We start from the raw sequence: 26610 nt of genomic DNA on the forward strand, positions 1-26610 counted from the left end.
TGTAAAAAGATGATTTTTATATGTGAATGAAACACAGGATGGCTTACAAAGAGCAACATTACTCGCAGAAATTGGGGATTATAATCGTTAATAGACAAAGTTTCTTATACAGCTAAGAAAGTGCCTTCCACATGTCCTAACAACCTGGGAAATTATCACTGTAAAAGAAGGTAAGATTAAATACAGTGCTATATGATAAGTAATTTCCACATTCAATAATTTCTTTATATTTCTTATTTATTATAATACTGTGGATTCATTTATTTTGGTTGTGTACCAATTTTCATGGATAAAGAAAAGCTTGTATTTCAATGGATATTTGATTTCCTAGTTTTGTCAAATTTAGCTATCATATATACTCATTTAAACCTTTTAAAATAGTTGTTTACTATACCATGATATCATGAAATATTGGTACCCCTCAAATAATACTGTATTGAATCTACAGTATATATTTTTAAGTTTAATTATTTTTTTTGAATATTGTAAAGGCATTTATGCTTGATTTTTAATAAACTACATCTGGTGAAAGGTGCAGAATTATTTGCAGTATATTTATTTCGTCATAATTAAGTCTTTTGTTGTTTTTAAGCAATATATCTCCCTCGTTGATTGCAAAGATCTAATTCCTTGACTGATTTTGGCTAAACATTTTTTTCCTTTTTGGTTATTCTATTTAGATTTTCAAGTTTCAGCATCACTGAAGATTTATTTATTGTCAGAATGGAAAACTGTGTATCATTTATCATGTTTTAATGTTATTGCAGGGGGAAAAACCTCTTGTAAAAGTTTGTCAAAAGAAAATAATTGACCTTGCAAATCAAATATAAATATTAAAAGACAACAATTAATTTAAAATTCAAATTATAAATTTTTGGCCTTTAATAAATTTATGCATAGCCCTTTGTCGTAGCTTTTTCTAGACAATCTAATCAATGTTTTTATTACAGATTTAACACCATAAGATGTCGGTTGCCAGCTCAGGATATGATTCATGGAGTAGGAGAAAAGGGAGGCAACCCAATGAGAATCAGTTACGTTCTAAATCTAGATCAGCCACACGCTCTCAAACCAACCATCCAATATACTCCGTGTTCAGAAATCCTCAGGGTTACACAGAATTAAATCTGAGCAAGCAGCTTTTAACAGTCGTTCCACAGGAAGTGTCTCAGTTCAATAGACTTGAAGTCCTAAATCTGTCCCACAATGCATTAGATGACTTGCCAAGCTCCCTTGCAAGGATTCGAACGCTGAAGTTTCTTCTGGTAGCAAATAACCTGTTAACACATCTGCCTGAGACAATCACAAACCTGACACATCTGATAATGTTGGATCTAACACATAACAAATTAACAAGTCTTCCACAGAATCTGGGGTCATTACGAGACTTACAAACACTCAAACTAGGTCAAAATCAATTTGAAACTTTACCACATGACATTGGTCACATTACCATATTAAAAGATCTTGATCTTCATAGCAACAATCTGTGTTATCTCCCTTTTACGATTCAAGGATTACGAAAGCTCAAATATTTAAATTTGGCAAACAATTGTTTTGATCAAGTGCCGATACCAGTCTGTAATCTGCGTTCAATCAAAGTTCTCAATTGTCGTGGAAACAATTTACAAAGCCTTGCACCTGATTTTGAAGCTCTTACAAATCTGAGGGAACTCAATTTATCCTACAACCGTTTTGAAAGTATTCCAACAGCTATTTATAGTCTAAGTGAACTGAGATATCTGAATTTAGCAGGGAACCAGTTAAAACATGTGTCCCATCACTTGACCTGTTTACAAGGACTCCAGGTTTTACATATTCAGGGGAATCACATTACATCATTCCCGGATGGGTTTGTTCAGATGCAGTATCTAAATATAGCATCCAATCAACTTACAACATTATCTGTGGTCAACAGTCGAAGACTGAAATATTTAAATCTGAAAAAGAACAATCTAGAAAGTATGCCACTGGGAGTTTACAATATTGCTAGACTGGAAACATTGAATCTGAATAGTAACAAAATCACCAGTATTTCTAAGGACATTGTACAACTAAAAAAGCTGAAGTATTTAGATCTAGGTGACAATGTTCTCTCCGGTTTTCCAACTATAATTGACAAAATGAAGAAGCTGGACTACTTCAATCTGATTGGCAATAATATAAGTCATCAAGTCAGACTAAAGAACAAAGATAATCCTGAACATACTCATTTCCGTAAAGCAAAAAGAGCTCACAAGCAAAAAATATCAAGTTCAAGATTACAAACAATGCATCAGTTATCTATGATTGGTTCAACACCAAAACATTCTCAGAAATCAATGTTTTCTGAATCACATGACCTAGATGAACTGTTGCAGAATGGATTCTCGAGAAAATTACTGGATAACAATTACGGATCAGTTATAATTCGACGAAAATCGGAAGACTTTTCTGATGACTGTTCGTCCTTGACCTTACAGAACCATTTTATTCGAGGTAACAAGAGTGATGCTGGGCACAGTATTGTTACCTCCAAGACAGAAGATGACCTGTTTGGAATATTAAACCAGTTAGAGACCTTCCTAAATCAAGATTTTAGAGACCCATCTAATATCTCTCTGTCGGGCAGGTCAGTTATATCTAGTTTTTAGTTTAAACAATATTTTATTTCAAAAAGTGCACAAAAATAATTATACAATATGAAATACAGGGATTCGGAAACAAGAAAAACTTATATAAATCTGTCTCCCTTAGTTTTTAAATCAAGATTTCAGAAACCCATCTAATATCTCCCTATCAGACAGGTCAGTTATATCTATAGATGTGGTATGATTGCCAATGAGACAACTCTCCACAAGAGACCAAATAACACAAAAATTAATACTATGTGTTACCGTCCTGCCTTTAACAATGCGCTAAGCCCATAACACATAGTCAAGTTTACTTTACAGGAATAATAACTCTCTATCAAGTCAAGTTTTCACCTGAGAGTTTATCTGTCACTGAGTCCCACAAACACTAACATGTTACAACTTTTTCAATACAGGACAGTAACTAGCAGTATCTTGGCCTTAAACTAGAACAAAACAAGCCACAATGTATTAATTATGGCCATTATTTCCTCACGAACTGAGAGTTTCTCTGTCACTGAGGTCTACCTCACTTACATGTTCTACCTTTTTATTACAGGACAGTAACTAGCAGTATCTGGGACTTTAATGAGAACAGAACCAGTCACAATGTAATGGGAATTGTTCTCTCAAGAACTGAGAGTTTCTCTGTCACTGAGGCTGGTGGAAACTTCATATCAGCAGTTGAACCTAACATGTCCATATCTATACCTCAAAAGTCAATAAGTGGAACATTACATGCTAGTCTTAAGGTATGTCCATATATTAAAATTGAGAATGGAAATGGGGAATGTGTCAAAGAGACAACAACCAGACCATAGAGCAGACAACAGTTGAAGGCTCATATTATAATTTGAATACCATTGTTTGAAGGAATCATAAATCATTAAACAGAAACAACATAAAGTGCTCTTTTTCATATATATATTTATATAAATAGGACCATCTACTAAACAGTAAAAATCATCAATAGCTCCATATTGCAATTAGTATCACATGTTAAAATTTGAAATGGTAGTCTAGTGGTTCACAAGTAATTGCAAAGAAACTTTAGGCCAACATGTTTGTCCACCTTGCTTCAATAATTTAATAACTTGATTTTTCCTTTTGAAAACACTGTTTATAATACAAATTCTAACATGACGTCCTTCAAACGCTTTGGGTACACACACGTGGTAAAATATGAATTTATTGTTAGGCTGTTCCAATCGTATTCCCACGTCAAATGCTTTTTTATGAATGAGATACCCGATGTCATAGAACAATGACATCAGAATATGAGCATTTTACAGGAAAATACCCACTTGCCAAAAAAAAAATCATCACAACAAGGAAACGTAAACAAACGATGCTAAATGTGGTATAAGCCAATCTTTTAAAAATATACATTTGTATAAAACATTATAAGTAAATTATTAATTAAATTCACCCAAAATTATATAAATACGTTATTGTAAAAACTTTAAGCATGTCACTAATTCAGTTTGCTCCGTTCGTTTACAACAATTTAATAGTGCCTTTATTTATGGGAATGACAAATATTTGCCTCCACCTTGAGCACTTTGATCAAAAACAATTGCCATATTTGTCCGATTAGAATCAAAATAATTCATGGGACTTGAATATATCATGATTTTACCGCTTTCGCTCAGGGTAAAATGTTTGTCTTAAAGGGCCAACCCGTGGTAAAATCACGATATATATCTAATCCCCCGTGAATTATTTCTTAATTATTGCATGCCTATCAAAAATTTAATTCCATAACTATTTTACAGATAATCAAGGTAGAAAAGGAGATGTTAAGTAACCTTAGAGAAGACAATACAATCATTGCTAACCTCTTGTCTGTTGGACCTATTGTCTTCCTAAAGGCTAACAAAGATACAGACTTCAACCATCTAGTAACCATGACAATACCTTCACCAAAACAAACATCACATGGACATTTAATTCTACTGACAATCAGGGAAGATAACTCATGCATACCCACATCAAGTGGTCACAGACAGAGACATGGATATATCACTCTGAATGCTTGGCAACTAACGGGGTAAATATTGTACTAATAACAGTATATGCAAATATTTTCTTGTCTGGTTTTGTTCAAAGTTTGGCCATTAGAAGCAAACTGATCTTCAATGTTTGCATTTTTCACATTTCATGAACTTGTACAAAGCTCTTACTTCTGTATAAGTTTTGTTCCTAGTTTGGTCCTTAGACTGAATTGTTAAATCTCCCCTTTATTTATTATTAATGTTTCATAGCCTTGTACAAGGGTATTTTATTTCTTATCAGGATTTGTTCAAAGTTTGGCTATGAGAAACAAGTCTAATCTTCGATGTGTCCATTATTCCTGTTTCATAGCCTTGTACAAAGGCTCTTATTTCTTGTCAGATTTTGTTCAAAGTTTTGCCCTTAGATGCAACAGTCTAATCTTCAATGTTTCCATTTTTCATCTCTTTTCAGAAAAGTGGCTGTGATAACCCAGGCAAAATGTAAATACAAAGCTTGCAAATCTATGGAGATGTTACTGAAAGTCATAGAACAATCTGTATAGTCACTTGTCATTTTTAAAACTCAATTTAACAGAAGAATATGTACAGTCAATTGCAATTTAACTGAAATTAAATGCAAGATCTGTATAGTTAATTGTGATATAACTGAATTTGATAGAAAAATCTGTATACTGTTTAGTCAACTGTGATTTAACTCAATTTAACAAACAAATCTGTAAAGTCAATTGTTATTTATCAAAACTAAAGAAAAGAATCTGTATAGTCAATTGTGATTTGACGTAATTAGAGGGAAGAATATGTTTACAGAATTTGACCAATGAATCTGTACAGTTAATTATGATACAACTGAATTTAACAGAAGATTTTATATAGTCAATTGTAATTTAACTGAATTTAACAAAAGAATCTAAAACTCTGTCTCACATGTTTCGACTGAAAATATTCTTAATTCCATTCTGAAGTATACACACAGCTTAAAAACATTTGATGTTTTACAACAGAAGCAGACTTATGACATCATACTGTTTGGGTGAAAAAGTCAAGTACATTACAGTCTGCTCCAAAAACTTTTTCATCTACTAGTCCGGAGACTAAATTTCAAAACTTCGGACAAGTGGCTAACGGTGCAGACTGGTACAATGTCGTCAAAATTTTCTTTTTCAAACAAGGTTCATTTTCAATATAAGAGAAATAAGTTGAACACCTCATTTGAGTTGGATACTGAGTTGGATATCAACACTCGTTATTAAAAGCTAAAGGCTTTTTTGTCATCATATTGAAATAAAATACCTAAAACTGATATCAAGCCATATCTAATTCAATTCTCACTATGAAATACTTGTTTGGACTTACCATTATAAAACAGAAATGTAATGTTATATGGTGGTATTGCATGGTTGGACTTACCATTATAAAACAGAAATGTAATGTTATATGGTGGTATTGCATGGTTGGACTTACCATTATAACACAGAAATGTAATGTTTTATGGTGGTATTGCATGGTTGGACTTACCATTATAAAACTGAAATGTAATGTTATATGGTGGTATTGCATGGTTAGACTTACCATTATAAAACAGAAATGTAATGTTATATGGTGGTATTGCATGGTTCTTGGGAAGTTCGTCACAAACCAGTTAACATGGACTTACCGTTATAAAACTGAAATGTAATGTTTTATGGTGGTATTGCATGGTTAGACTTACCGTTATAAAACAGAAATGTAATGTTATATGGTGGTATTGCATGGTTGGACTTACCATTATAAAACAGAAATGTAATGTTATATGGTGGTATTGCATGGTTAGACTTACCATTATAAAACAGAAATGTAATGTTATATGGTGGTATTGCATGGTTCTTGGGTAGTTTGTCACAAACCAGTTGTACTTACCATTATAAAACAGAAATGTAATGTTATATGGTGGTATTGCATGGTTCTTGGGTAATTTGTCACAAACCAGTTGACATTTCAGTGTATATTCAGCACCATCTCTGCCTGATGAATTCTCCTGTAGCATCACATTCTACAATTAAGAAAAACGTGTTTATACTCCTCTTTTTCAAATGTGCAATGGAATAAATATCTTCATCTCTTACAAAAGTATTTTCAAAATTGTTTTAACAAAAATCTGAAATCATTGCGTTAGTAAATTTGAAAGAAAAAAAAATCCAGAACAGAAAACAAGAGGCTATCTTGACCATATAGCCTTTACTCACCTTGAAACTTCATTGGCTTATTTACAGGTAATACAGAACTATGTTATTAAAAGGAAACAAAATCACTTACTAATAATCTGAAAGGACTCTGCAAGAACTGTTCCATAAAAGTCATGTAGCACCCACAGAAGGCACTGTGAAATCTCAACAGAGACAGGTGTTTTTATAAGAGACATTCAGAAACTGCCTCTCAAGACAACATCTTGCATATTCAAGAAACAACTTAGTAATTTTGAAGCTTAATCATATCAAATTACATAATCTCATCAAGATCAAGCTTTTTCTTGGGTGCACACATCCTTAACTATCCTAAACATACCTTAAATTTTATGTAAAACAAGGAAAATGAAGAAATTTTGTCATAAATACTAATGGCAACTATTATCACTTCTTTCTCTATTATATACTTACGGAAACACTACACTCTCCATTGATGAACTTAAATTCCACATGTTTGACACCGCCAACAGAACATGGTAATTCTTTCTCTATTATATACTTACAGAAACACTACACTCTCCATTGATGAACTTAAATTCCACATGTTTGACACCGCCAACAAAACATGGTAATTCTTTCTCCCCTGGTTCTCCAAGAATCTCAAGTTTTAATATTCCATTATAGCCATATCCAGCAAAATTACTTGAATCATCCTAAAATAATAAATTTGAAATATAATTATCTATTAGGCTTAAATTAAAATATTGTTTGTTTGCCCTTTACCAACCGACCCTTTTAATTCATTCCGCCGGAAAATCTTTTATTTGTATTTACCAGCAAGATTTTATTCTATTTTATTTTTTCGTTCCAACCAAAAATCTTATATTTGTATTTCCCGCTCAAAACTTTTTTACCGAAATCCTTGGGTTTTATCTTTAACGTATAAGGGCCAGTCCGTTTGGTATCACCTGAGCTTTTGACATGAACACTTGCATTTGAAGTTTCAAAGCATTTGTTTGAAATCGATGTTGAAATCTTCCTGAAATCATGATAAGACGTACGTTACTCTGTACCTTTATACTTAAAGAGCAGGGTTCATTTACAAAAAAGTTTGTTTGATACAAAATTTTTAAAGTGTGTACAAGCTAATTTGTAAACGGACGTTGTCTTTTATGTAGGGATGGCCTTTTGTGATCCGCAGATCAGGATGATTATGTTAACGATGCCGCTATATTATTTATATCTGACATGAACCAAAAGTGACAAAACCCTATAAAGTGGAGAATATCTGGCAGTAAAATCGCCAAGTTTTCCATACAGATCAGTTATAAATGCAATGTAAAATACATGACAATTGAGCTTTAAGTCTTGTAGCATTTTTATTGGAAACAAAGGCACACACAAATTTTTTTTAAACACTTCAGGGACTTTTTCTACTAGTAATGTATGTCTGCCTTGACATATCTTACCAGTACAAAGTTATCTCTTTCAGAAAACCTTTAGGTAAGCGTACAAGGTATGTAGTACAGAATATAAGTGCAATTTCAAACTTTTCAAAGTTCCAGGCATAGAAACGTTGAAGATATGCAGCACAGCTCTATATTTTGATATTTGAAAACAAAATAGTAGTGCATATGAATTACTTCACATTCTACGTGATATTTTTTTTTTTCAAAACTAATAATCCCAAAAAACTTATTTGCAAAAAAAAAAACGGACAAAAATGACATTATGCAGATTTTGTATCTATAAAATAAAATATTATACCTACCTGCCTGCCCATGACAAATAATAAACCGAGCCAAGTTCCCCAAAAAAATAAAATATTTTACCTACCTACCTACCCTGTTTCAAAACATAGGGTCGGAAAAGGGCAAACAAACAATATTTTAATTTAGGCCTTATATTTATTTTAACCAAATATATGCCTATAATCATGATAATAATTGTAACGTTTCAATTTGTAAATATCTTTGAAATGTTTCGTAATGTTAATGTTCTTCAACAGAACAATTCTAATTGTAGTTCAAAGGCCTCATTGGAACATAATTGATTAGAGACTTTCCATTTTCAACTTTCCTCAGACTTCCAAACTTTTGTTGCTTTACTTTTTGATATACAGCAATTAATGAACTATTCTTTTTTTTTTTTATCGTACATGTCATGTATTGTATATGTCATGGCACTATGTATCATGATCTGTGGGATAACACTAAGGAAAAAATATTACCCTTGTAAAAGAGGGACGAAAGATACCAGAGGGATAGTCAAACTAATAAATCGGAAATAAACTGACAACGCCATGGCTAAAATTGAAAAAGACAAACAGACAAACAATAGTACACATGACACAACATAGAAAAGTAAAGAAAAAACAACACTAACCACCACAAAAAACTAGGGGTGATCTCAGGTGTTCCGGAAGGGTAAGCAGATCCTGCTCCACATGTGGCACCCTCGTGTTGCTTATGTGATAACAAATCCGGTAAATAGTCTAATTCGGTAGATCACATTCATGAAAGGGAAGCGGATCGTAGTTACGACCTAAGAAACATATCTGATATCATTTGTGAAACGGTTATTCAATAACCATCAACCAACTTGTGATGGCGTCCGTAAAATTTACAATGAGATGATTGCAACTTCACCATTTGGAACTCTTGATTTAATAGCTTCCTTGTGAGCAACAACCCTCTATCAAGAACTTACCACTAGCTGAAATTGTGTATTTCTAATTAAAATCCTTGACTGTGGATTACGTGTGTTAGATACAGTTGGGGTACCAGGTAGTTCCAAGGGACATAACTGTGTTGGTTTTCCAGGATTTAGTGTGAAGTTAAGCTGAAATATACAAAAATAACTTTTATTCACAGAAAACCCTAAATCAATGTATTATTAAAATGATAATATTCTTTAAAAATCCTATAAATCTTTTTGAAGGTGTCTTCATAACAAAGCCATAAAGTAAGTCTAAGTATGGCATAGCAATAAGATGTGGTATGATTGCCAATGAGAAAACAATCTACCAAAGAGTGACAAAGACCATAGGACAAGACACTGTATTTTCTTATTGTAGTAAAAATGTAAATTCAGAAATTATTGTGTTGTTTTTATTATTTAGAAAAGTGCAACATATCCTTAGGGACGACATCAAAAGTTCAATGTATGATAAAAAACTTAATTCATATAGTTTTTTCACTGACCCCCCTACCCCCCTCTTAACTTAATTTGGGAAAAATTGTTCGACCAATAAGGATATATATAGAAATCGATATTTTTATTGAACCAAAACTTGCAGCTATTTTGACCACCACCCCCAAACTATTTGAATTAAGTTTTTTATCCTTCATTGATTTTTTGATGTCGTCCCTTATTCTGACACAATGGAAAAGTTTGGAAAAATAATGCGATTTTCAATAAATTTCAATTGCACTAACAATATATTTATCTTTTTTTTTTCAACAAGTCTATATTCTTATGCATGGATGAAATTTTAGCTTAATTCTAGTTTCCCCATCATCCAACTTTACTCACCATGTTACTGTAGGGCTCAGCCTTCCCAAGATTCATCATTACTTACCATGTTACTAAAGAATTCATGTTTCCCATGAGTCATCATTATTTGCCATGTTACTTTATGAGAGTTTACATTTCCCATGATTCATCTTTACTAACCAGGTTACTAAAGAGCTAATATTTCCCATGATTCATCATTACTTACCATGTTAGTGACGAGTTCATATTTCCCATGATTCATCTTTACTAACCACGTTACTAAAGAGCTAATATTTCCCATGATTCATCATTACTTACCATGTTAGTGAAGAGTTCATATTTCCCATGTTTCATCATTACTTACCACATTACTAAAGAGTTTTTGTTTCCCATGATTCATCATTACTTACCACATTACTAAAGAGTTTTTGTTTCCCATGATTCATCATTACTTACCACATTACTAAAGAGTTCATATTTCCCATGATTCATTATTACTAACCATGTTACTTACTAGTTCATACTTCCCATGATTCATCATTACTAATACTTACCACATTACTAAAGAGTTCATATTTCCCATGATTCATCATTACTTACCACATTACTTAAAGAGCTTGTATTTCCCATGATTCATCATTACTTACCACATTACTAAAGAGTTCATATTTCCCATGATTCATCATTACTTACCACATTACTTAAAGAGCTTGTATTTCCCATGATTCATCATTACTTACCACATTACTAAAGAGTTCATGTTTGCCATCATAATAGGTAATAAGAACATTATATTCTCCTGCTTGTTCTGGAAATTTTTTATCTCTAAAAAGAATAAAAAAGTATGCAGTAATTGGAAAGGTATATATCTTCTAATAATTTTATTTTGGATGTAACAAGCTTCTGATTGGCTGAAAGCGTTCTGTCTATCAGCTCATAGACATAACTTCACTGGTTTTTTTTTTCAAAATTTACTCCTTAAAAATGGAATTGAGGATTAATTTATAAGGAATGACTGTAATATTTTTTCTGTCTATTCCAAATAACCTTAAAAGTGTGGTGCGCACTGTTAAGTAACCTGCTATGTTGGTTATTCAGTGTGCATCACATTTTTTATGTTATTTCAAATAGACAGAAATATATTAAAGTCATTCCTTGCATGGACTGTACAGTTGAAAGTGAACTTGACTAGTATTTCTAAATTTTTCAAACTTCTTTGAGAAGCTGAAACCGTGACTTTTGACCAGAATATACAAAGAATTTCTTTCCAATGTTTTCCTTTTACATCAAATTCATTTTAATTCAACAAAGGCTGAATACTCCAAATGAAGACCACATTTATCAAACATAAATTACTGTAAATTATTGCAAGCATTTATAATGATACAATAATCCTAATCTGCACACTTACCTGAATACAAATTCCCCTGGACTATTTTTAACAACTTCTGGACTGTATGATGTGGCCTAAAATTTATATTGTACTATAATCACTATATAAATAAAGAGAGCTGTCCACATAGCAGGAAGGAAGTTAAACATGGTTTTACTATTAAAGGTGTCAAATTCAAGGTCAAGGTCAAATGAAACTGCTTGAAAATGATTCTAGAACACTAAGCAGGTGTTAAAACCAGTCAAAATCACAAAAAATAAATAAATAAGAAAATTGTGTATGTTTAAAACAAAAGTTGGAAAAGCACATGTAAATGAAAATAAATATGGTGAGAGTGTACCGAAAATATGTTCTTTATAATAAATATCACTAGACTACAACTTTAAAACTTTAATCATTGTTTAACATATCTCTTTCATGAAGGATCTTCAGCCGAAACAAGCTAGATGAAGAATGTGGACAAGCCTGAATTCGCCTTTTTAGAATCTTTTGGGTAATATCATTGGTACACCAAAATAAAAACAATATTACGTCATTGGTTGAATTTTCAATGTTCAGAATGTTTTTGACAATTCCAATGTTTTGGTGTATGCTTTTGAAAATATTACCCAGAATGCATTAGATTTTGAATTTATCCCTAATTCCCTTACCCTAGATGCTGGTGTATTATTACTCTTAGATCTGTTGTCTACTTTCCATAACTTCATTGACAAACTATTACCCAGAATGCATTAGTATCCCTTATTCCCTTACCCTAGATGCTGGTGTGTTATTACTCTTTGATCTGATGTCTACTTTCCATAACTTCGTTGACAAACTATTACCCAGAATGCATTAGTATCCCTTATTCCCTTACCCTAGATGCTGGTGTGTTATTACTCTTTGATCTGTTGTCTACTTTCCATAACTTCATTGACAAGCTATTACCCAGAATGCATTAGTATTCCTTTGTCCCTTACCCTGGATTCTGGTGTATTATAACTCTTAGATCTGTTGTCTATTTTCAATAACTTCATTGACAAACTATTACCCAGAATGCATTAGTATCCCTTATTCCCTTACCCTGGATGCTGGTGTATTATTACTCTTTGATCTGTTGTCTACTTTCCATAACTTCATTGACAAACTGGAGTGTTTAGCATTGGACATTTTGTTTCCATCTTCAGCAATAATACCAACAGAAATATCTACAAAACAATCAATTTAATGTATATCGTAAATGTTTCCACTTCCACTTTGACCGGAAGTTAATGAATTGTGACTCCTATGTAGTGCATGTAAAAGTTCTGTCTGATTGTAAATTACAAAATAAAGGAATAAACAAATAAATTAAAATACAAAAAAAGCAATAATGTAATAACTTCGCAAGAGCGTTGTTTTGAATCTTCGTATCCATTGACTATGAAAGTTTTATAAAGGGGTTGTTCCTCAAATCTAAAATAATGATATTCTAACCCTGTTTTACATATCCTCGTATGTCAAATAGACCTCGATAGCATCAGTTTCCGACTTGTCAATTTTACTTTCACTTTGTTTTTCATTTGCATCATAATACTCACGTTGTTTGGATTGTAACACGAGGGTTTCGTTTTACTTTCATGATCGTTAATTTCCAAAGTTGGTATTGCAGATTTGGAAGCCAGAATATTATCAAACGAAATTTCATCACGATCAAAACATTATCGTACAGTGTACACTGTCCATTGAATGTTGTCACCAGGGAGTTCTTCATTATCAGGGTCATTTAGATTAGGGGTTCATAACAGGGAACCAAGAATTTTAAAAACACGATGTACATGTCTTACTCTGCGATTTGAAAAAAAAAATCCAAGTTACTACGTTAATTCAATCCGAGATCTATTCGGCGTGTCTTTTAGTTTAATTAACATGTTTATATTGTTTCAATACATAATACAGCTCACTACTGTACGATTGCAAGTTCTCGCAGTTTAACAACTGGCTGTGCTAATTGATTATCCTGAAAAGTCATATTGAATCATATTGTATAAACAAATATGTTTTGATTACATATCAATCAATTAAAATTAATTAGACAAACCTGTTTAAATTTTGACAGGTAATAATTGATGTTATTAAGAGTATGGGGCTGCAACATGAGACAGGACTTTGGAATACACAGGGTCCGGTTTACAAAGGGTATTTTAACAAAGACTCTGAAGGAAAAAAAACAGGACTTTAATTTTCTGCCGGAATGGACAGGAAACTGGTTTATTCAGGGTCCGATTTACTCAGATTTGACTGTAGTATTGTTTGAATACCATGTAAGAAGCAATACCCGAAAGTGTAATAATTAATCTGGGATGCTTGTTTATTGTTAAACAATCACAATAAAATCAATCAAGTGGTATATACCAGGTAATTTATCTCCAACGTTAAAAACAAACTTGTGTCCAGAGTTGACCTTCATCTCAACAGGTTTTGTGGCATCAGGCTGTATCTCTATCGTGATCTTAAAGCTTTGTATTGGTGGATTGCTGTTCATAGCTTTAGGTTCTATTTCGTACGTCCCCCTGAAATATAAAAAAATATTTGAAGGATTGATGTAGATTGAGTGTCAGCCATCAAACATATTTGAGTTACTGATGATATATTTATACAATTGCAATGTCATGTAAACATACCATTACATTCTATTGAAAATATTGTAAGTTCAAAAAATATTGTACTCATGTATTATTGCAATTTTTTAAAGTATTGACAAAAATGCAAGATTAAAATAATTTTGTGTTCAGATGTATGTATCAGATATCAAAGTGAGTTTTCATATATTATTATTGGTCACAATATTTTCAAAAATAACAAGTGAAACTGTGAGCTACTGTTTACTGGTGATACTGATTTTTTTCAGAAATCCTTGTCATTTAGTTCCTGAGAAAGATGTGACAAGAAATATTCATGGAACGGACTGACGGACTTTCAAGAGGGGAATAATAAAGTGGAGTATATAACTGTACAGTACTGCCTTGAATTACAATAATGATTATACTGTGGATTCATTTATTTTCGTTGGAACCAATTTTTGTGGATTGTTGGAAACTTGCCTTTTTATGGCTACGTGATTTCATGGTTTTGTCTAAGTCTGCATCTAACCTAATAGAAAGGAGTAGGGGCATTAAGGCCTGATTTTGGCCCAAGAAAATAAAATGTTTGATAACTATTTCAAATGAGCATATAATGTTTAGAAATGCAAAGGGTGAAGAAATATAAATGAAAAACATAAAGATTTTTATCTGATGACGTCACAATTACGTCATGATATGTACGATTTTCACAAAAACGATGAAAAATACATAATTAATGCAATTTTCTATCTTTATTTCTGTTATGGAAAGATCGTGTGCAGCCGAGAAACAACAAAATAATCTAAGAGAAGCTTTATTATAACTATTTACATAATTTCACAAAATATAAAGTTGTTTCTTGGGTGCGCACATACTTTTTCAATCTAAAATGTACCAAAAAATTTGATGAAAAACAGGTAAAATCACGAAATTTTACAAACTATGCAAATTAAGTCATGATTTGTTGCCATGGTAACTTGTTAAAGGTCATATTTGTTTTGCTTTTCTGAATACCTTGAACCTTAGTAAAGTTTTAAGTAATTTAAGAATATGTATGATAACTTTTAAATTTACAGTAATTTTTGGGCCAAATAAGGGCCTTATTGCCCCTACTCCTTTGCATTTAGTTGAACATTTAAATTCATGGTTCACCTGTACCCACCAAAACCATGAAATTTGGTATCCAACGAATAATAATGAATTCACAGTAACAAAGACCATTCTATTTTTGTATACCTTGTTCCTGATACAAATAATATACCAAAGTTGACTGATCCTTCTGGGTTTGTCTTCATCATAGATGGTGCTGGCATCAGCTGTAATATAGACAAAATCTGATACAAATAATATACCAAAGTTGACAGATCCTTCTGGGTTTGTCTTCATCATAGATGGTGCTGGCATCAGCTGTGAAATAGACAAAATCTGATACAAATAATATACCAAAGTTGACAGATCCTTCTGGGTTTGTCTTCATCATAGTTGGTGCTGGCATCAGCTGTAATATAGACAAAATCTGATACAAATAATATACCAAAGTTGACAGATCCTTCTGGGTTAGTCTTCATCATAGATGGTGCTGGCATCAGCTGTGAAATAGACAAAATCTGATACAAATAATATACCAAAGTTGACTGATCCTTCAGGGTTAGTCTTCATCATGGATGGTGCCGGCATCAGCTGGAAAATAGGCGTAAAATCATTCAATGGTTAAATTATACACCAATTTCACTACATGCTATATCGTGGCAGTCATTTGTATAAGCGTAGAAAACTGGAGAACCTTGAGAGACCACAACTTTTGATAGGAAGAATAGCAATCCTAGTCACAGCAGAATGTGTAGGTTAAGGTAGGATCTTTGGTTAGCTTGTTTGTTAGCTGAACTATGAAGTCATTATAAGGTTAGGTATACTACCCTCCTTTTCAGAGTAGTCTAGTCATACAGACAGATGGATTGAATATCTGTCCAATCAGTCTACTCTTAAAGGAGGGTAGTTTACATAATCTAATAATAACTTCATGGTTCAGTTAGAAAGCAAGCATACCAATCATATTACCTATACCTACACACTATATGCATTCAGCTGTAAGATAGCAGTCAAATACACTTTGCTGAGGCAGTGAAGAGTTAACAAATGTAATTTGTATGTAAAAATTTATAAAATTTTGTCATTTCTTATTTAGCCGATGACAAAAATGTTTGAAGACTATTTTTAAAAATTGAACATTAAAGCGTTACAAGGAAAATGTGCATTGAGAATATCATGGAGTAATTGCACTATCACATTTCTATGTTCAGCAGAGGCTTTATTTTTTTATTGTGAGATTTTTTGGAAAATTAGTCTCTGTTACATACATACCTTAATCTTTGGATCTTTAGCTATCTGTATTTTTAAATCAGGAATTCTACAGTGATTTCCATTGACATCACAAACTTGTACCATCAAAGCTCTGGGTAATTTATTATCATTGAGAACTGTAACAGGCTACAAGAGAATTAAACAAACTTGTACCATCAAAGCTCTGGGTAATTTGTTATCATTGAGTACTGTAACAGGCTACAAGAGAATTAAACAAACTTGTACCATTAAAGCTCTGGGTAACTTGTTATCATTGAGTACTGTTACAGGCTAAAAGAGAATTAAACAAACTTGTACCATCAAAGCTCTGGGTAATTTGTTATCATTGAGTACTGTAACAGGCTACAAGAGAATTAAACAAACTTGTACCATCAAAGCTCTGGGTAATTTGTTATCATTGAGTACTGTTACAGGCTACAAGAGAATTAAACAAACTTGTACCATCAAAGCTCTGGGTAATTTGTTATCATTTAGTACTGTTACAGGCTAAAAGAGAATTAAACAAACTTGTACCATCAAAGCTCTGGGTAATTTATTATCATTGAGTACTGTTACAGGCTACAAGAGAATTAAACAAACTTGTACCATCAAAGCTCTGGGTAATTTGTTATCATTGAGTACTGTTACAGGCTAAAAGAGAATTAAACAAACTTGTACCATCAAAGCTCTGGGTAATTTGTTATCATTTAGTACTGTTACAGGCTACAAGAGAATTAAACAAACTTGTACCATCAAAGCTCTGGGTAATTTATTATCATTGAGTACTGTTACAAGCAACAAGAGAATTAAACAAACTTGTACCATCAAAGCTCTGGGTAATTTATTATCATTGAGTACTGTTACAGGCTACAAGAGAATTAAACAAACTTGTACCATCAAAGCTCTGGGTAATTTGTTATCATTGAGTACTGTTACAGGCTAAAAGAGAATTAAACAAACTTGTACCATCAAAGCTCTGGGTAATTTGTTATCATTTAGTACTGTTACAGGCTACAAGAGAATTAAACAAACTTGTACCATCAAAGCTCTGGGTAATTTATTATCATTGAGTACTGTTACAGGCTACAAGAGAATTAAACAAACTTGTACCATCAAAGCTCTGGGTAATTTGTTATCATTTAGTACTGTTACAGGCTACAAGAGAATTAAACAAACTTGTAAAAATTAAAGCTCTGGGTAATTTATTATCAGTGAGTACTGTAACAGGCTACAAGAGAATTAAACAAACTTGTACCATTAAAGCTCTGGGTAATTTATTATCATTGAGAACTGTAACAGGCTAAAAGAGAATCATATACAATTGTGCATGGGATGTTTTAAATAGTAAATGTCCACCAGTTTTATTTTTATCAGTGTCAGTAATGCATGTAATGGTTAAAATATGCCTATCTAACTTTTTTTAATTCTAGCTATGCATCAATGATGAGTCTTTTTTAAAAGAGGAAAACTTGTATCTGGTGTACAACAAAATTTCAATCTTTTTTTTGTGTAATGTGTTTATTGGCAAAAACTACATATTAATAATCATAGTAAGTAGGTCCATAGTACATCAGCAAAATAGAGACAAGTATATGTAGTTAGTATTTTGAATCATTCCACAAACTTATAATTAAATAATGATAATGTTACAAAAAGAAAATCTAACCTGGGCTGCATAGATTAGGTAGATATTTTTGTTGCCTAAAAGTATACCTGTAAAGTCATTCTATTAGTTGGAGCCCGGAGTTCAAGTAGGAGTGTGCTCTTAGCAACGGTTTATTTTTATAAAATATAATTTTTTCCATTAAAATATTTTCATTACGAGAATTTTTTAAGGCTAAAATAATTACCTGTCCACATTGCATTTTTGTTTTATATATATAATATTAAGTAAATAATATTTAATATGAGGTTTCTTATGTTGCTTTTTATCTGTGTTTTCCAAATAAGCCAGCTGAAGGACATCTCCGGGTGTGGGAATTTCTCGTTACATTGAAGACCTGTTGGCGACCTTCTGATGTTGTTTTTTCTATGGTTGGGTTGTTGTCTCTTTGATACATTCCCCATTTCCATTCTCAATTTTATATCTTAATTAAGTGGTAGTTCAATTTGGACTTTTTGAATATAAGAATTGATTGCTGAGATTACTCCTTGAAATATAAGAAAGTTGGTATCAATATCATTTGTTTTTTTATTCCTCCCAGTTCATTAAATGCCCAACATTATACCTTTTTGAATATAAGAATTGATTGCTGAGATTACTCCTTGAAATATAAGAAAGTTGGTATCAATATCATTTGTTTTTTTTATTCCTCCCAGTTCATTAAATGCCCAACATATCAATTAAATCATTTATTAGCAAGACTCTTGATATTTATGATGAGTATTTATTAAAAATCTGGCCTAGTACAAAGTAGGATTAACATATTCTCATCTTTAATATGCATATTAATTTGCCTCTGGATGTAAAACAGTCAGTCATCATCTTATACATCTTCGCTAGCCAAGGGTTACGATCCACTCCCGCTCTCTTCACCCTTGGCGGATTGAGATAAGATTTCGGAGACACAAGGTAAGGATTTTCATTGGTTGCAGTCACAACTCGCTGCATCCAATCAAAAAGCGCCTATAACATGATCATGTGTAAATGTAGAAAGAAAGTGTTTGTAAACAATTACCACGTGTTTATTGTGGAACAAGTCTTTACATCCCTAAACATACGACTATATTTAGTGACAACTTGAATGTTTTTAATCAACCAAAAGAAGTTCCTGTTTATGTTTCATGCACAAATGCATAAATGTTGACGCATATTTTCGTTTCCGGCTTTACCAAGTGTGTAGAATCTAGACGCTACCGTGTTTTTACCTCCGAATTGAAGAGTTGAAGTGCTGCCATTGGTCAAGAATAATATATTCGGAATGGGCGTGATTTTTATCTACCGATAGATGGCACAACATTGTTATCACAAATGTTGGCTCTATCCGCCAAGGGTGAAGAGAGCGGGAGTGGATCGTAACCCTTGGCTAGCGAAGATGCATCTTATAAAGTGTATAAAGAATCAACAGGAGGTAATATTTTGTCAATTTTCATTCATTAAATGTTTATTTTCAATTCGTGATGTTTGAATATTTGTTCATACAACTCACTGAAAAATTGTCCACAAGATAAATTTCATTTTTCTCACATCCGCAAATCAAATACAAGCATGTGTCCAGTTCTCTTACATAGGTCCTAAATGTATTTGACACTCTGATACTATTACAGTACTGTAAATCAGGGCTTCCAAAATTTCCTGACGACAGCCGGACATTTTACAAAGAAATATTTTTGATGGTCAATGATCAGCTGGATTCTTAAATGTAACTTGAAGGATGCATAAGCTATATGTGTCTAAGTAATTAGAAGTGTTATATGCAATAAATTATTTATAACTGTTTTGTTGTCTTTATTCTTAAAATGAATAAAATATTTTCCTCGGTTTTGTGTAATTTTTCTGTGTATCGGGAACCAGCATTGCATAAGTCAGCTTCAGTACCTGACTTTTCTCATGTTTTTGTTTTTGTTTAAATAATCTATCTTCTCTCTGTGGGTACTTTAGTTACACTTGTTAATTAAGGCCATATTATTTAAAACTGTTGATGACAACTGACTTTATTATTGTAGTACAGCTTGATACACGTGATACTTTTCTTTTTTGTGTATTGATTACCTGACCACGTGACCTTTACAACTTGCGGTATTTAAAGATAACATTGAAGAGGCCCAATGAAGGATCTTGTTTTAAACCGTGTACAATCTACTGAACAGTGATAAACTTTTTGTTGTTGTACAATTTTCGAACCGGATTTAGAAAATCAAGAATAAATAAAAACATACTCTGTTGATTAATAATTTAATGAATAACAACATGATCGGAATCGTCACATTTACGTTTGCCCATGACTGGCAGATTTATAAAGTTCAATTTCAGACAAAGTCTTTATAAGAGTCAGAGATTGTCATGATTGGATATTATTCTTTATGATTTCAATTGTAAAAACATTTTTTTAAATATGAAAACAAGAATAAAGACCGCCCTCTTATTCATTGGACAAGTCAGCTTGGTATACACAAGCGAAGCTTTTCTTGGTGTTTTTAATATATATTTCAATTAATTTTCCCCTTTGTAGTACCCCAGTATTTAACACGATGTACAGTGTCAAATAAAATTTATATATCTGATATCATACTTATTCATTTAAAAATATATATACTTATTCAAATTATCACTTTTAAATATCAGGAAACTTTGTTAAACTGAATGCTAATTTAAAATAATATCTATAAAGCGTCATTAAATATGATGTTGTTCAGTACACGCTTACATATTTGACCTCGTTACCTGATCACCTTTGTGTACCTTGTTATGCATCATTAGTTCTATTGATAAAGAGACAAGCTAAGGACACCTCGTCAAAGGTAACAAACCTGTAATCAGTGAATGATTTATGGCTTCAATATAACTTATTGAAGGGATAATTGTTTGACAGCTTGTTGTTATTTAAATAAAAGAAAACATGTTTTTTCTACTTTTTATTGATGTACACAAGCTAAAGACCAAGCCGTACATTTATGTTCCCAGAGAATTAGACTAACTGAGACACTTCAAAGAATCTTTAATATGTTGCATCTGTTGTAATAAACCCTATTATGACCGAAATATCTTTGTGAAATAGTATGCCCAAGCGGACATGTCCAAAACCCAAACGGACATTTTTAATGATCGAAAGTTGTTCAAAATTGAAATGACCGTTTTATGAAAAATGTCTTGAAAAAAATAATTCTATTAGACCGTTTGAGGCTGAGAGCAGCCGGTCTTTTTATAAAAGTTTCGGTCATGTCCGGAATATATGACCGTTTTGGAAGCCTTGCTGTAAATTCAGAAATTAATGCAAGTTTTTTATTATTTCAAAAAATGTGTCCGGGTTATGATAGCAATACCTTAAACTCCTGTTTTGAAATCTTTTATACCAATTAAACAGGATTTTTCTCAATATCGCAAAAATTTAAGTCACATTTTAGTCTAAAATGACAAAATCCCAATAATGAATGTACACAATCATTTCTGAATTTACAATAATCGCCCCTTGTTGTTATTTTTTTTCTAACTATACTTATGAATATTTAGTTGATTCAATAACAAAATACTTTTCCCATATTTTCATGTTATCATGTTACACACTAATAAAAACAAAAACTTAAAATAAACAATGGAAATGATGTCAAGGTCAAAAGTCATGTGTCAGACCATATACCAATATGTTGCAGATTCCGTTATATTTATACCCACCGAGGAATAAAACTTGTAATTTTTATGATTGTATTGTTGGGTTGTAACCATCTTTTTATACTAAAACATACCTGATTAAGGTCCCAACCAGGTGCTATAAGCTTTGCTGGGGGTCCTGCTGCCACGTCTACCTTGACAAAATCTCTGTGTTCTCTCCATTGGACTTTCACATCCTTTATACCCATCGTAACACCTTCAAATTGTATACCTTTAATTACAAATGTTCCCTACAAAATATCAAATACAGTTAATTCAAAAACTATTGTGAAAAATGTGACAAGCTTCCAATAATTAAAACTTGCATTTACATTTTTAGAAGTGGTTTTCGTTCATAAATGTTTACAATCACATTAATCAGAGTTTGAAATTAGCAAGGTCCCACTCCCCAATGGCCCATTTAAATTTGGTGTGGGCTACTTAAATTTTTGCTATTCGTGTAGAGATATAGGAAGATGTGGTGTGAGGACTATATATGTGGACTTCAAAATTTAAGCTTGGGCTATCATGCCAAAATTTTAACTTCAATTCCTGTATTAATAATATTTAGCATTTTTTTATTGGTCAAGGATTAGCAATAATAAATACACACATTAATTTCAAAGATGTTAAATAAAATTATGACAATGATTTGGAAAATTGACTCAATGGAAATATATATGAGTGCTTCCTACATATATTGAAAAATTTTAAACAATAAACTGTCACTAAAAGTACAAATTAAAACTCAAAAGTGCATGTATAAAATATTCAAAATGAAAAGATAGCTCTTGATTTGAAGAGTTTGATAAAAAAAAAAATTGGAACTCAAAATTGAGAAACAATAACTATTCCCTACAATAAGTATTGGATGTGAAAACCCTTCACAGTGTACAAAGTATAAAACCAAATTTCAGGAACCTGAGAAAAAAATTAAAAAGATATATTACCAATATTACACTACATTTATGGTAGGTAATGTTTCCTCTCTAATTTAACTAACCTTTGACTGTGTAACTTTAATAATATTGGTGTTCAGTCCTTCACCAGTGACTATAAATTCACTTGTTGTATTCTTTGGCAACTAGAAAAGAAGAACAACCTATAATCAGTTATACATAAGTAAATGCACGTACCAAGTCAGGAATATGAAAGTTTTTATTCATTCGATTTTGAGTTTTCCTGTGAGTTCAGTATTTTTGTGATTTTAATTTTTACATTGTTAGAATTGTTGAGAATTTTTTTCTTGACTTGTGGGGTGGTGGTCAGTAGGCACTTTTTATTTGACCCCACCATGCATAAAATTTCAATTGGACATTTCCTCTAAATGTTCCAAGCAAGCTTATGCCAAATCAAAAAAAATGTGCGTTTCTTATTTCCCTACCTACCCTATATTTTAAGCTTAGAAATAGCCTACCTTAAAGTTTTGTTGGTCATTTTTCAACAAGCACTGTTAAACTCAGAATTTGTCTCCCATAGACTCAATGTAAAAAGAAATGTAAAATAATAAAAGAATTCCCTACCATTGAACCTACCCTATTTTTTTATGTAATAGATGTAATAGAAAACACACATATTATTTAATTTGGCCTCACTTAAATCACCCATCAAATTTTCAAAAAAACAAACAATCAATTCTGGAAATACTCTCATCTAAATAACAAAGTAAATCTCACATCCGATATTTCATTCCCGAATCTGTCCTTGACCTTTACATGTATCTCAGCGTCCAATACTTCACCAATCTTGACCACATTAAATCCCTCACATTTACATTTGATTTGGTTTGGATCAGCAGGTTTACCACTGACAATGAAGTTAAAGTCCACACCTGACCCGTCCTGTATAGATATCTGACAGTATTTGACATCTGACGTGATGGCCGGAACTCTGATATCTGGTAGTAGACCTTGTATTACTTTCTCCTTAGGAGTCTTTGGGGTCCAATTTACCTAGAAAATAAGGATTTGTAGGATGACTACGTCTGGAGCCTATAATTTGACAAACATTTGACAAGGGTTCTATTGAACTCTGTGACTTATCTACAATTGCTGCTGTGCATGTAAAAATGTCAACTATTCAAAGAGTTTAGACTTCATTTTCACAGGCTTTTTTGTCCCCCCTCATTCGTATTCTGATTGTACTTAAAAATCAAATCTAAGTGATGGATTAATTGTGTGATTTTTATTTTTATTCTGAAAGTAGCAATAATAAACCATTTAAAATATCTTTACATTGTATAAAGTTTTCTCAATTGAATTGTTGCATATTTTTTTATGTTGGAGCCTTTAAAAGCTGACCCTACATTATTGGTTTTTCTCAATATTAAAGGCCATACAGTTGCCTATGATAGTTTACATCCACTGCATTTTAACGTCAGTGGATAGTTGTCTCATTGGCAATCATACCACATCTCCTTATTTTTAAGTATAAAATTGTTCATCTTGAAGTTTTATTTACTTTAATCTTTGCTGCAATGGAATCGTCAATCTCAACCTTTCTTCCAGCTTCATCAGTCAGAGAAAAACCTGAAATATAGTATAGGTGTTTGAAACAATATTATACTAAGATCAAATAAAAGAATATGTAAATAAGATGCAGTTTTTGAAACAAAACTATTCTGCTATATATGAGTTGAGCCCATTTTCACTGATTTTTATTCTTTTTTCTAGTGTTCTTTTACCCTACTGACATGTTTGCAGAGGGTTAGTCCTTCAAAAATATTTAACCCCCTCACAATCTTTATGTGCCTGTCCCAAGTCAGGAGCCTGTAGTTCAGTGGTTGTTGTTTTAACTCTCATATCTGTTTCTCATAAATTTGTAATGTTATATATTAGGCCATTAGTTTTCTAAAATGAATTGTTCTAATATTCATATTATATCTTAATACTGCTGATGCTGGCCATATGTCTAAATCATCACGTTCGAATACAAAAGCAATTGAACCCTTTGGCTGACATCTCTATTAAATTCAAGCAGTGCTTTTCCATGTACTATAGATCTAATAACTGTTAGTCCTGGCTGAATGCACTCAAAACTTCATCACCCTTTAAGTCAATACTTTTACTAGCTGTACTCACTTAAACCCTGTATCACCTGTCCAGCAATTGCAGCAATTGTCTCCCCTTCTTTCATTGCCACTGTTTTACCATTGTCTTGTAAGTGATGAACATCTATACTGGATACTCTTCCACTCGGTAAGACCCTCACTTTTCTTTCAACAGCTTTAACATCTTTATATCCCTGTAATAAATAAACATAGTGGTATGACTGCAAATGAGTCAACTATAAGCCAAAGGACAAATATATCAACAATTTGTATATCAGAATCTAAAGGTCCATAGGTAATTTCATTGTTCTTATCCTTAAGATAAAAACAATTTTACATCATTGGTTGAATTCTAATTGTTTGTTACATTGTAAGCCAATCACAGTGTTTTGCTGTACATTTTTGAAAATATTACCCAGAATACATTATATTCTAAAATATTGAATTACAGGCCTTCCCAGTATAGTAGAAGCTACTGGTAGGTTAAGTACAATTTAAAGTTTGCTATAAGTCATGCCCTAGGTAAATGGACCTTTTTGATGGTGTCAAAATAAAATAAAGCAATAAACTATCAAACTTTAGAGATAATACAAAAATGCCTCTAGAAATTTAATGAATTTCACCATCTTTGGGTTTTTTTAATGTCAAATCATCCATGCTTTCAAAGAAACCTTGACAAAAATAGTTTTATTCAAATTTCTCAGATGCATTTTCATCAACTTAAACATTTTTTATCTTGAAATATTAAACTTAATGCACTTACAGAACTCATATAAGCAGGAAAGGATGTCAACATTTAACAAGAATGTGTCAACAGTACATGGATGCCACACTCATATCATTATCGATGTTCTGTAGACCATGAAATTAGCGTCAAAATTCTAATTTAGCATTAAAAATAGAAAGATCATATCATAGGGAACATGTTTACTAAGTTTCAAGTTGATTGGAATACAACTTCATCAAAAACTACCTTGACCAAAAACTCTAAAGTTGGACAGACGGACGAACAGATGAACAAATGGACACAGACCAGAAAACATATTGCCCCTCTACTATTTAAGGTAACACGATACCGAATGACGTTACGCCACAAGTTATCGTTCCTGACGTTATCGAATAACGTTCACATATGACATGTATACACCAAGGCAGCAGATTCTGCAATCACAACGTGATTTTAAATAAATAAACAAAATCCTTTGGTAACTATGTGACATTTTTAACGGAAACTTTTTTAGATGCAGAGTGCCGATAGTTTTGACATAGATTGCTTTACCGTTTTCCGGCAATTCTTCTGCCCATTGTTAACCTTTAAAAATGTATTACTTTACTTTTAAATATTCTGTTTCTTGAATATTTTTAGCATCTGTGCGATTTATCTATATATGTTCTTATGCATACAAGATTGAGTTTTGTCACTTTATTTTATTCTTGGACTCTTGTTTTATTGTTACAATAAATACTTGTTCATGATGCACGCCGTATCCCCATGAAATTTTCCTTTGAACGTAGAAATCTATCCTATAGAAACTTAGGATGATGCGTAAAAAAACCAGGAATTGTACAACTATTAATTCGTGTAAAAATGGTTGTTAAAAACACCACTTGGGCAAAATGGGAAAAGGTTATCACCTGGACGATAATTCGAATA

The 26610-nt window shown here is 32.2% G+C and overlaps 2 protein-coding genes across 2 annotated transcripts in view; one reads left to right on the top strand and one right to left on the bottom strand.

Moving 5' to 3' along the window:
- Positions 1-26610, bottom strand: part of LOC134700992 (structural maintenance of chromosomes flexible hinge domain-containing protein 1-like) — a 69758-nt gene that overhangs the window by 16513 nt on the left and 26635 nt on the right. Inside the window, exons 26-39 of the mRNA XM_063562135.1 lie at positions 24988-25150; positions 24368-24435; positions 23584-23859; positions 22911-22991; positions 22003-22158; positions 16621-16746; positions 15496-15575; positions 14051-14208; positions 12740-12864; positions 11696-11751; positions 11025-11109; positions 9499-9630; positions 7353-7502; positions 6524-6656 (exon numbers count right to left, since the gene is read on the bottom strand). Coding sequence (XP_063418205.1) covers positions 6524-6656; positions 7353-7502; positions 9499-9630; positions 11025-11109; positions 11696-11751; positions 12740-12864; positions 14051-14208; positions 15496-15575; positions 16621-16746; positions 22003-22158; positions 22911-22991; positions 23584-23859; positions 24368-24435; positions 24988-25150 — 1789 coding nt within the window. The remainder of the gene's footprint in view (positions 1-6523; positions 6657-7352; positions 7503-9498; positions 9631-11024; positions 11110-11695; positions 11752-12739; positions 12865-14050; positions 14209-15495; positions 15576-16620; positions 16747-22002; positions 22159-22910; positions 22992-23583; positions 23860-24367; positions 24436-24987; positions 25151-26610) is intronic.
- On the top strand, positions 22-5225 carry LOC134700993 (leucine-rich repeat and death domain-containing protein 1-like). Its single transcript, XM_063562136.1, has 5 exons — positions 22-170; positions 951-2611; positions 3172-3364; positions 4388-4662; positions 5079-5225. The coding sequence occupies exons 2-5, from the start codon at positions 966-968 to the stop codon at positions 5167-5169; spliced, it is 2205 nt and encodes a 734-aa protein (XP_063418206.1). The 5' UTR covers positions 22-170; positions 951-965; the 3' UTR covers positions 5170-5225.

This window comes from Mytilus trossulus, unplaced genomic scaffold (genome assembly GCF_036588685.1).
Source record: "Mytilus trossulus isolate FHL-02 unplaced genomic scaffold, PNRI_Mtr1.1.1.hap1 h1tg000210l__unscaffolded, whole genome shotgun sequence".
Lineage (NCBI taxonomy): Eukaryota > Metazoa > Mollusca > Bivalvia > Mytilida > Mytilidae > Mytilus > Mytilus trossulus.

Coding starts and splice junctions, on each gene's coding strand:
- LOC134700993 (XM_063562136.1), top strand. CDS start 966: ATGTCGGTTGCCAGCTCAGGATATGATTCATGGAGTAGGAGAAAAGGG. Junction 3,365..4,387: donor CATTACATGCTAGTCTTAAG/GTATGTCCATAT, acceptor ACTATTTTACAG/ATAATCAAGGTAGAAAAGGA. Junction 4,663..5,078: donor AATGCTTGGCAACTAACGGG/GTAAATATTGTA, acceptor ATCTCTTTTCAG/AAAAGTGGCTGTGATAACCC.